Source organism: Thamnophis elegans, chromosome 6 (genome assembly GCF_009769535.1).
Source record: "Thamnophis elegans isolate rThaEle1 chromosome 6, rThaEle1.pri, whole genome shotgun sequence".
In the NCBI taxonomy this organism is placed as follows: Eukaryota; Metazoa; Chordata; class Lepidosauria; order Squamata; family Colubridae; genus Thamnophis; species Thamnophis elegans.
In genome coordinates, this window is record NC_045546.1 from 11,406,357 (window position 1) to 11,417,616 (window position 11,260).

Sequence of the window (11,260 nt, forward strand, 5' to 3'; positions counted from 1 at the left end):
AGTGTTGGGGCATTCTCAACTTCGGGAGGCAAGTTGTTCCACTAATTAATTGTTCTCACTGTCAGGAAATTTCTCCGTAGTTCTAGGTTTAGTTTAGTTTAGTTTAGTTTATTGATCTTATATGCTGCCCACTCCCGAAGGACTCCGGGCCGCTTACAATAAACAAGGGAAGGGGATAAATAAACAAGACACCACCTTAAAATACGCAACATCCACAGTTTACCGTGGGGTTGGATATTTCACAAGCCCCCCGGCCTGCTGGAGCAGCCAGGACTTGGTGGCTTTGCGGAAGGCCGGGAGGGTAGTAAGGGTCCGGATCTCCACGGGGAGGTCATTCCAGAGGGCTGGAGCTGCAACAGAGAAGGCTCTCCCCGGGGAGTCGACAGCCAACATTGGCTGGCAGATGGAATCCGGAGGAGACCTAACCTGTGAGATCTAATTGGTCTATGGGAGGTAATTGGCAGGAGGCGGTCTCTCAGGTACCCAGGTCCGATGCCATGTAGGGCTTTATAGGTGACGAGGTTACTTCTCTCTTTGATTAGTTTCCACCCATTGCTTCTTGTTCTATTCTCAGGTGCTTTGGAGAATAGCTTGACTCCCTCTTCTTTGTGGCAACCCCTGAGATATTGGAACACTGCTATCATGTCTCTCCTAGTCCTTCTTTTCATTAAACTAGACATACCCAGTTCCTGCAACCGTTCTTCATATGTTTTAGCCTCCAGTCCCCTAATCCCCTTTGTTGCTCTTCTCTGCACTCTTTCTAGAGTCTCCACATCTTTTCTACATTGTGGCGACCAAACCTGAATGCAGTATTCCAAGTGTGGCCTCACCAAGGCCTTATAAAGTGGCATTAACCCTTCACGTGATCTTGATTCTATCCCTCTGTTTATGCAGCCTAAAATTGTGTTGGCTTTTTGGCAGCTGCAGCATACTGCTAAGTCATATTCTGTAGCTTTTGTAGCTCTGCTCCTGACAGAGCTATTAATTGTAAATTAATTTTACAATTGAATTAATTGTAGCCTTTTGATATTCTCAGAGAAAATTAGATGTCTTATGAATGTGTTGGCAAAACTAGGAAATGCAGATCTTTTTAAAATGGGTCCATTATAAATTAAGATACGGGAAGGACAGCATTTCTCAAACCTTCTGTATGTGACCTTCAGGGGCCTTTGCCGTTAATGCTTCAGAAAACAGCGTTTGACAAATGCATAGCAACAATATTTTTCATGCTTCTTGAAGTAGAAACCTGATTTGCATCAATTCTACAGCTTTGCACAGCTTAACACCCCATTGTTTGAAGCTCGGTTTCTTCAGTTTCGCTTACTGCAAACGAAAGGAGAATCATGTTGATTAAGACTGGATCAGATGACAAGGAAGCAGTCAGAAATAAAGAACCACAGTAGTTGGACGGATTTGTACACTAATCTCTCGAGTATCGTGGAAAAGCATGTCAATTTTTAGTTAGTACACTAAGTAAAAATTAGTGAACTAGAGTTGACAGGACTGGCTTTACTCTGGGTTGTGCTACACACACACACACACACATACATTTTAAAAATTATCCTCCAAAGCTTTAAAAAAAAAAAGTGAAGGGGAAACCAGCGCGACAAAATCCAGCAAGAAGACTTGGGATTTCCCTTCCTCACAGTCCATTAAGTTGCAGTGTTAAATAGGCATTACCTCGGAGTTGCTGCCTCTCCATTTGCAGAAAGTGCATGTATTTATTGCACAGCCACATCAAGCAGATCAGAACAGCAGACGCAGCGGCGAGGAAGGCAAAGAAGACGACCACAAAATGCAGGTCTTCATAGATAATTTCTAAGGGAGGGAAGCACATCATGCGGTGAGGTTTGACCACACAAATGCATCAGCTTCACTTAAGCAGCTGGGAAGAAGAAAGTCCAGGCTTCCATCATCCTTTTTTTTTTTTTTTTTTGCTTTTTGTCCCAAACCTTTCCTCTCTTGCAGAGACACAAACACAAACATACACGTTCCAATTTACCCTCTAACACACACACACACACACACACACACACACACACACACACACAGTTTCCCCAAAAATAAGACCTATCATGAAAATAAGCCCTAGCATGTTGTTACGCTAGAGAGAATTGCTTGAAGTCTGGTACTCAGACAAATCAGCCATCAACAGGCAGACAGAGATAAACAACATCTACATGCCATCCAAAAGAAACCCAAAGGTGCTTTTTTAGGAGTCAACTGGTCTTTTTTCTATTCTTTTGATTTTTTTTTTTCTTTTGAAGGTGTTTTGCTTCTCATCCAAGAAGCTGCTTCTGCTCTGACAGGATCTTGTCAGAGCAGAAGAAGATTTTTGGATGAGAAGCAAAACGTCTTCAAAAAAAGAAAAGAAAAGAAGGGATCAAAAGAAAATAAGATCCTGTCTTATTTTCAGGGAAGCATGGTATATTTCACACTTAGCAACATAAACTTTGAGCTCAATTGTGGTGGTAAGTCAGAGGTGGGTTCCTACCAGTTCGCACCTATTCGGTAGAACCGGTTCATCAAATCTACCGAACCGGTTAGAAGAGGTTCCACCAGTGGACCCGGAAAGCAGGCCACACCTACAGAAGAGGTTCCAAAAATTTTTGAAACCCACCACTGGTCCTTGGATATGATTATTCCACACTATCATGCTCATATTTATAAAACTCAGTGCCTCTGTGAAAGGTAAGGATGACTACTGCGTTTGTGGTGCAATCAGAACATTGCGTGTATTGAAGTTGTTTTAACGCAAACCAAAGATGCCTTTTGAAAAACAAGTTTACATCATATTCTTATGCAGGCCAGTGCTGTGTGAGAGGTAATTTAAGGTGGTTCTGACAAGTGTCGTCGACGTCTTCATATCCGGTCATATGGGCGGCAAGCCACTCCCAACTGGTCACATGGGCAGCAAGCCACTCCCACAAAGGAGGCCACACCCACAGAGTAGGTTCGAACAATTTTTGAAACCCACCACTGTGGTAAGTTGAGTGTATTTCCATCTAGCTTTTAGACTCAGTAGCTGTCACATTGAGAACTTGCTTTCAGTAGATGGACCTTGAAGTTCTATTAGAAAAGGAAAGCTCATAACTCTCGGCCCACATCTGCGAAATGGGCCCACATCTGCTAAAACTGGACATCAGACATATTAGAGAAAAGATGAGGTCCTGTCATTCCATACCATAAACATTCAACAGGATGGTCCCATATAGGATGATTCCCAATTCGTCTCTCACCGTGACTAAGTAATAACCGGAGTCTTTAAAATCCACCTTCAGGAGTTGCAGGGAGCCATTGTCATAAATATTTACTCTGTCTTTGTAAACGCTGGATATATTGGCATAAACGCCAGACTTCCATTCGGCGATTTTGGTTGTGCCGCTTGCTGATGTGTGCTTCCACTCAATCACTGGGCTTGTCTCACCAGTATAGGCTACTGACAGCAAAACGTTCTCGGCCACCGAAGTGTTGAGGTTTGGCTGTGAGACGAATAAGGATATTTCTCCTCCTTGAGCTGAAAAAAAAAAATCAAACAGAGGCATCACTGTTGAAACAATCTTTACCAAGGGGCCCTGTCAGTTGGATGATCTACTACCACCCCTCCCCTCCCAGGAGTCCCCACGCAGCCCGTTTTGGATGCAGGTAAGTGACTCGAATTTGATACCCCTAATTTATATAGCTGCTCACAACCTCACAAATTTGTTGCCAAACATGGGAATGAAAGCAAACAAAGCAAAAATAATGAAAAGACGTGACAACAATGGTGCCAGGGGATAATCATTCAACCAATCAACCGCAATCAAGTCAAAGAAAAGCTTCTTTCATGCCCATGTCACCTCCAACAACCACAAGTTTTCCAATTAAATTTCCTTTGAAAAAGAGCAGTAAAAGCACACATACACCTTATATACACACACACACTCACACACTCACTCACTCACTCACTCACTCACTCACTCTATCCATCTACCTACCTACCTACCTACCTACCCACCCACCCACCCACCCACCCACCCACCTATCATCTATAATCTATCATCTATATCTATATCATCGATTATCGATCTACCTACCTACCTCTCTATCATATCTATCTTTCTATCAATCTATCGATCTATCTACCCACCCACCTATCTATCTATCATTGATTATCAATCTACCTACCTACCTCACTATCTATCACATCTATCTTTCTATCTATCTATCATCTATCTATCTATCTATCTATCTATCTATCTATCTATCATCTATCTATCTATCTATCAATCATCTATCTATCTATCTATCTATCTATCTATCTATCTATCTACCTACCTACCTACCTACTTACCTACCCACCCACCTATCATCTATCATCTATCATCTATATCTATATCATTGATTATCGATCTACCTACCTACCTACCTCTCTATCATATCTAGCTTTCTATCAATCTATCGATCTATCTACCTATCCACCTATCTATCATTGATTATCAATCTACCTACCTACCTCACTATCTATCACATCTATCTATCTATCTATCTATCTGTCTATCTATCTATCTATCTATCTACCTACCTACCTACCTACCTACCTACCTACCTACCCACCCACCTATCATTTATAATCTATCATCTATATCTATATCATTGATTATCGATCTATCTACCTACCTACCTCTCTATCATATCTATCTTTCTATCAATCTATCGATCTATCTACCCACCCACCTACCTATCTATCATTGATTATCAATCTACCTACCTACCTCACTATCTATCACATCTATCTATCTATCTATCTATCTATCTATCTATCTATCTATCTATCTATCTATCATCTATCTATCATCTATCTATCTATCTATCTATCTATCTATCTATCTATCTATCTATCTATCTACCTACCTACCTACCTACCTACCTACCTACCTACCCATCCATCCACCCACCTACCCACCTATCATCTATAATCTATCATCTATATCTATATCTATATCATTGATTATCGATCTACCTACCTACCTCTCTATCATATATATTTCTATCAATCTATCGATCTATCTACCCACCCACCTACCTATCTATCATTGATTATCAATCTACCTACCTACCTCACTATCACATCTATCATCTATCTATCTATCTATCTATCTATCTATCTATCTATCTATCTATCATCTATCTATCTATCATCTATCATCTATCTAATCTATATCTATCTCTATCACCTATCTATCTATCTATCTATCTATCTATCTATCTATCTATCCATCCATCCATCCATCCATCCATCTATATATCTATCATCTAGCTAGTTACATATCTTTCTATCTCTGTCACATACATTCTATGTGTATACACATACATACACCTTGTATACACCCACACATTCTTACTGTAATAGGACCAATAAGTTAAAAATTATTGTACGCCTTTTAAAAAGGAAAGGCCTGCAATGTTTGATCAAAGAGAACAGTGCCAATGTAAACTGGCAGTTAAGGAAACCACCCCAACAAGCTTAATCAGTTGTTCTTTGGAATCCAGCTAGACACGGCAATACCCAACTAAGCAGAGTTGGCCCTGGTTAGTAACTGGGTGTGGGAGCCTAAGAAAGATCAGGGCTGGAGCCTTAACTGGGAAGTTGAAAACCCGTTCTGGGAGAAAGTCAATGTTAAAGCACTTCCAAGCAGGCAATCCTCAACTTATGACCGCAGTTAGGAGCAGAATTTCCATTGCTAAGGAAAGCAGTGGTTCAGTGAGCTGTGCCCAATCTTTTCTGCCCTGGTTGTTAAGCCAATCGCTGCAGTTGCTGAGTGAAGCATGCAGTTGGTAAGTGAGTGAATCTGGTTTCCCCTTTGCTTTTGCAGCTGGCAAAGTCACAAATGGTTATCGCATCTCACACACACACACACACACACACACACACACACACACACACACAGAGTAAATACATACCAATTGGCAAGTGCCAAAATTTTGATCATGTGAGCATGAAGATGCTGCAAGGATCATAAGGAGGGGGACCGGTTTCAAATAATTATTTTCAGTGCTGTTGTAACTTCAGATGGTCATTATACACAAATGTAAATTGAGGAGCGTCTGTTTTACGGCTAGGAAAATTACAGGGACATGTTCTTAAGTTGAGCTCAATGTCCTGTATAAAAGTTATGGGAACGGAATGGCGTTTTAGACATCTGTTGGTCAAACCATGGGCTGGCCCAGTCAAATCTTAGAATTATGACCTGGTTGCAAAAGGCACCAAATATCACATAAAGAAGGAAATTGTAATCTCTCTATTCTGTGTAGAGATAAAGAAGTTCTCTCATAACCCAGGTCTTAAGGGAGGAGCCTAGTACAGGTAGGCCTCAACTTACAACAGTTCATTCAATGACCGTGTGAAGTTACAAGAGCAGTAAGCCCTTATATGTAAAATCAGAAAGGTCGGCAGTTTGGCAGTTTGAATCCCTAGCGTTGCGCAGCGGAGGGAGCTCCCGTTACTTGTCCCAGCTTCTGCCAACCTAGCAGTACGAAAGCATGTAAAAATGCAAGTAGAAAAATAGGGACCACTTTTGGTGGGAAGGCTAGTCAACCTTGAGCCAGTCAGGATCGAACTGCTGGCAGCCGGCAGTCAGGAAAAGTAACCTGCACTACTGCACTCTAACCACTGTGCCACCATGGCTCTCATGAATGGTGGATTCAAAACCATTGTTTGGTCTGCACTTCAAATCAAGGCTGGTTTTGGATAGGCAACAATATGTGGGTGGGTGGGCGGGTGTGTCTGTGTGTGTATACACATATATTGAAGTCAATCTTGACTTCTCAAGAAGTTCATGGAGTTTTCTTAGCAACATCCTTGGATGTCGTTTGCCATTCTTCCTAAGAACTGAGCAAATGACTTCTCAAAAATCAGCTACATAGTTAGTTTTTATTGTGGCACGACAAAACCGCGCTCGACTAAAGCATGCCCGATTAAACTGCGTCGCTGACGTCATCAACAGGGCGAGAACAGCAAGCGCAGAGAAAGAAGGGTGCTTTAAATAGCGCTTTGAAAGCAAGCCGATTCAACTTAAGGGTTAGGTTTAGGGTTAGCTTTAGGGTTAGCTTTAGGGTTAGGTTAAGGGTTAAGGTTAGCTTTAGGGTTAGGTTAAGGGTTAGGTTAAGGGTTAGGATTAGGTTTAGGGTTAGGTTAAGGGTTAGGTTTAGGATTAGGTTTAGGGGGGTTAGGTTTAGGTTTAGGGGTTAATTTTAGGTTTAGTGTTTACAGAGTGCTTCTGTCTCCGCGCTGTTGTCGCCCTGTGATGACGTCAGCTACGCGGTTTCGTTGAGCGCGCTTTAGTCGAACGCGGTTTTGTGGTGGAACCAGTTTTTATGCCTGCTTGTCACAAGAAACAGTTTTATCTACAGTCCTCGACTTACATCTGTTAGTTTAGGAACAATCTGCAGTTACAAGGGCACTGAGAAAAATGAATTAGAAACAGTCCTCACCCTTACAACTGTTCCAGCACCCCTATATCACATGAGCAAAATTTGGGTGCTTGGCAACTGGCATGTATTTATGATAGTTGCAACATCCCAGTGTCGTGGGATCACTATTTACAACCTTCCCAGACAGCTTTGGACAAGCAAAGTCTACGGGAGAAACTGGATTCACTTGTCAACTGTGTAATTCCCTTAATAACTGCAGTGATTCAGTTAACAACTGTGGCAAAAAAATGTCATGAAATCAGGTGCAACTCACTTAACACTGCCTTGTTAGCAATGGGAATTCCGTTTCCAATTGTGATTGTAAGTCAAGAATTATCTAAAAGTCTATAGAGATTCTCAGTCATCCAGGTCATGGTTGTCCCAAATATGCTTTTTCAGGAGGCAACTGAACTTTCTTGGTTTTTTTTTTCTTTTGAAGACGTTTCCCTTCTCATCCTAGAAGCTTCTTCAGCTCTGACTGGATGGTGGAGAATGGAAGGATTTATATTCCTTGCAAACAGCTGGTCATTTACATCCTTTTAGAGGGTCGTTGAAGCACTTAGAGATTTATCTGTGTCCTCAGGGTCACCTAAGTGAGGGTTTTGGTTCCTGTAACCTGCCATTATTTTCCCTCTGGAAATCCGTTCCACACCATTCAAAGGGTGTTCATCCCAAATTATATAGACCAAAATAGACCAAAAAAAATAGACCAAAATAGATCAAATAAAAGAGGTGGAGTTGCACTATATATAAGAAATAATTACCTCTCTACAGAAATAGAGACAACAATGATGAGAACTATCTTGAATGCATTTGGGTCAATATTAAAGGTTGGGAGGGGGGGTGACATTGCCATAGGTATATACTACAGGCTACCCAACAAAGCAGAGGAAGTAGATGAACCTTTTGCTAGTCAGCTAACTAAGGTATGTAGGAAGCACACCTCAATAGTAGTGGGGGATTTTAACTACCCTGACATCAACTGGGAAACAAACTCTGCACCAAGTGGAAGATCCAACAGGTTCCTAACAAACCTAGCAGACAACTTTGTTTCCCAAAAAGTAGAGAAGGGAACAAGGGGATCAGCCATATTGGACTTAATTCTCACTAACAGAGAGGAAATGATAGAAGGTGTTGAAGCCACAGGAACCCTGGGAGCAAGTGACCATGCAATATTGGAATTCAACATTATGCAAACACAAGTAGTAGAACAAAGTGAAACTAGAGTCTTGGACTTTAAGAGAGCTGATTTCAATAAATTTAGAGAGAGCTTGGGAAAAATTCCATGGATGAGAATCCTCAAAGGGAAAACAACTCAAGAAGCTTGGGAAATTTTGAAAAATGAGATTACAAAAGCCCAGTCTAGCACAATACCAATGAAGAAGAAAAATAACAGCTTCCAAAAGAAACCAGCATGGCTACATAAAGAACTCTCTGACAAATTGAAAGACAAAAAAGATAAGTATAAAAAGTGGAAAAGGGGGGGAACATAACTAAGGCAGAATATCAGCAAATAGCTCCAACGTTTAAAGATGAAATGAGGAAAGCTAAGGCTCACAATGAAGAAAGGCTTGCCACAAAAGTAAAAAATAATAACAACCAAAAAAAGCTTCTTCCAACATGTTAAAAACAAGAAAAAAGCTAAGGAAACAATTGGTCCATTGCTAGGAGAAAGTGGCAAGAAGGTGACAAGCAACAGGGAGAAAGCAGAACTATTTAACTCATGTTTTGCATCTGTCTTTACACAAAGGGATAAAGCAGTCCAACCTATCAAAAACAGCACCACAAAAATCAGATTAGGAACACAAGTTGAAATAGGGAAGAAAATGGTAAGTGAGCACCTGTCTACCCTAGATGAGTTCAAATCACCAGGACCGGATGGATTATACCCCAGGGTTCTGAAAGAACTGGCAGATAATTCTATCCTATTCCTATTCTATTCCTATTTCTAATTCTATTCCTATTCCCTATTCTATTCCCATTCCCAATTCTATTCCTATTCCATTCCTAATTCTATCCTACTCCTATTCTATTCCTATTCCCTATTCTATTCCAATTCCCATTGCTATTCCTCTTCCTCTTTCCTCTTCCTCTTCCCATTCTCATTCCCATTCCCAATTCTATTCCTATTCCATTCCTAATTCTATCCTATTCCTATTCCCTATTCTATTCTATTCCCATTCCCAATTCTATTCCTATTCTATTCCTAATTCTATCCTATTCCTATTCCCTATTCTATTCTATTCCCATTCCCAATTCTATTCCTATTCTATTCCTATTCCTATTCCCTATTCTATTCCCATTCCCATTCCCAATGCTTTTCCTCTTCCTATTTCCTCTTCTCTTCCCATTCTCATTTCCATTCCCAATTCTATTCCTATTCCTATTCTATTCCTAATTCTATCCTATTCCTATTCTACTCCTATTCCTATTCCCTATTCTATTCCCATTCCCATTCCCAATTCTATTCCTATTCCTATTCTATTCCTATTCCTATTCCCTATTCTATTCCCATTCCCATTCCCAATGCTATTCCTCTTCCTATTTCCTCTTCCTCTTCCCATTCTCATTTCCATTCCCAATTCTATTCCTATTCCTATTCTATTCCTAATTCTATACTATTCCTATTCTATTCCTAATTCTATCCTCTTCCCATTCCATTCCTATTCCCATTCCAAATGCTATTCCTCTTCCTCTTCCCTCTTCCTCTTCCCATTCCCAATTCTATTCCCATTCCCCGGGAAGTGTGGTGGGGGGAAGCAAAACGACCCCTAACTCCTTCTCTCCCCCACCCTTACACACAAAACCCCCATATGGTTGCCAATGTCTTTGCTCCGACCCGGGTTTTTGAGGACACGTCAGGCAGAAATTCCTAGGATTTCAGCAACAGGCGCGCCCCTTTCCCCTCGCTGCCTGCCCTGAGCCGGGAAAACGACACCTGTTCAGCGTCCAGAAAGGGGCGAGGGGAGAAGCGAGGCGGTGGAGGGAAAATAGGCTACGAAGGAGTTTTTCCCCCCAGTTCCCCCCAATCCCGAACCTGGAAGGGGAGGCGCGCCAGGCACTCACTTTGCAGAGCCCACTGGGCGGCCAGGCACAAAGTCACCCAAGCCGGTCGGACTCCCGGTCGGCGGCAGCTCTGCGGGCGGTCGAGAGGCCTCATCAGAAAGCGGGGAAACGCCGCCGGGGTTCATTCAGACGACCCTCTGGGCCGACCTGGCCGAAGACGAGGTCGGGAGGGATGCGGGGTTCCACGCGTCGGCGGCATGGAGATGGCAGAAGCCCGTCGGCGGCGCGACGAGCGTTCGTGGCCCCGGCTTTTCCCTCAGCAAGAGGCAGAGCCGGGAGAGGAAGGCCGGCCTCCGCCTTCGGCTCCCGCCCTGCCAGCCCGGCGGCTCTTGCTTTGCGCTGCGGCTGGCCCAGGGCCAGCGATCTGCCACGCTCGGCGCTCGCCCTGCCCAGCCGCCCGGCCTGTTGTTGTTGGCCAGGCTGGTTAGAAGATGGATTCACCCATCCGCCTTGGAGTCAATACATTAGATTAGAATGGAATAGGAATAGGAATGGAATAGGAATGGAATAGGAATAGAATAAAATAGAATAGGAATAAAATGGAATAGGAATAGGAATAGAATAAAATAGAATAGGAATAAAATGGAATAGGAATAGGAATAGAATAAAATAGGAATAGGAATAAAATAGAATAGGAATGGAATGGAATAGGAATAGTATAAAATAAAATAGGAATAAAATAGAATAGGAATGGAATGGAATAGAATAAAATAGGAATAAAATAGAATAGGAATGGAATAGG

At 42.1% G+C, this 11,260-nt stretch overlaps 1 protein-coding gene across 1 annotated transcript; it reads right to left on the minus strand.

Annotated features, from left to right (window-relative positions):
• Positions 1 to 855: 855 nt before the first annotated feature.
• VSTM5 (V-set and transmembrane domain containing 5) lies at positions 856 to 10,833 on the minus strand. The gene is made up of 4 exons (XM_032219952.1): positions 10,519 to 10,833; positions 3,185 to 3,517; positions 1,681 to 1,818; positions 856 to 1,323 (listed from the first exon to the last, which is right to left on the minus strand). Exons 1-4 carry the CDS (start codon positions 10,610 to 10,612, stop codon positions 1,280 to 1,282), a joined length of 609 nt encoding a protein of 202 aa, XP_032075843.1. The 5' UTR covers positions 10,613 to 10,833; the 3' UTR covers positions 856 to 1,279.
• Between the last annotated feature and the right edge of the window lie 427 nt (positions 10,834 to 11,260).

Bases quoted from the DNA above. Each gene is read 5' to 3' on its own strand.
- VSTM5 (XM_032219952.1), bottom strand. From the start codon at position 10,612: ATGAGGCCTCTCGACCGCCCGCAGAGCTGCCGCCGACCGGGAGTCCGA. The intron at 1,819-3,184 runs GTATGGAATGAC...TCCCTCCCTTAG, and splicing joins CATCCTGTTGAATGTTTATG to AAATTATCTATGAAGACCTG. The intron at 1,324-1,680 runs GTAATGCCTATT...TTTCGTTTGCAG, and splicing joins GGAGAGGCAGCAACTCCGAG to TAAGCGAAACTGAAGAAACC.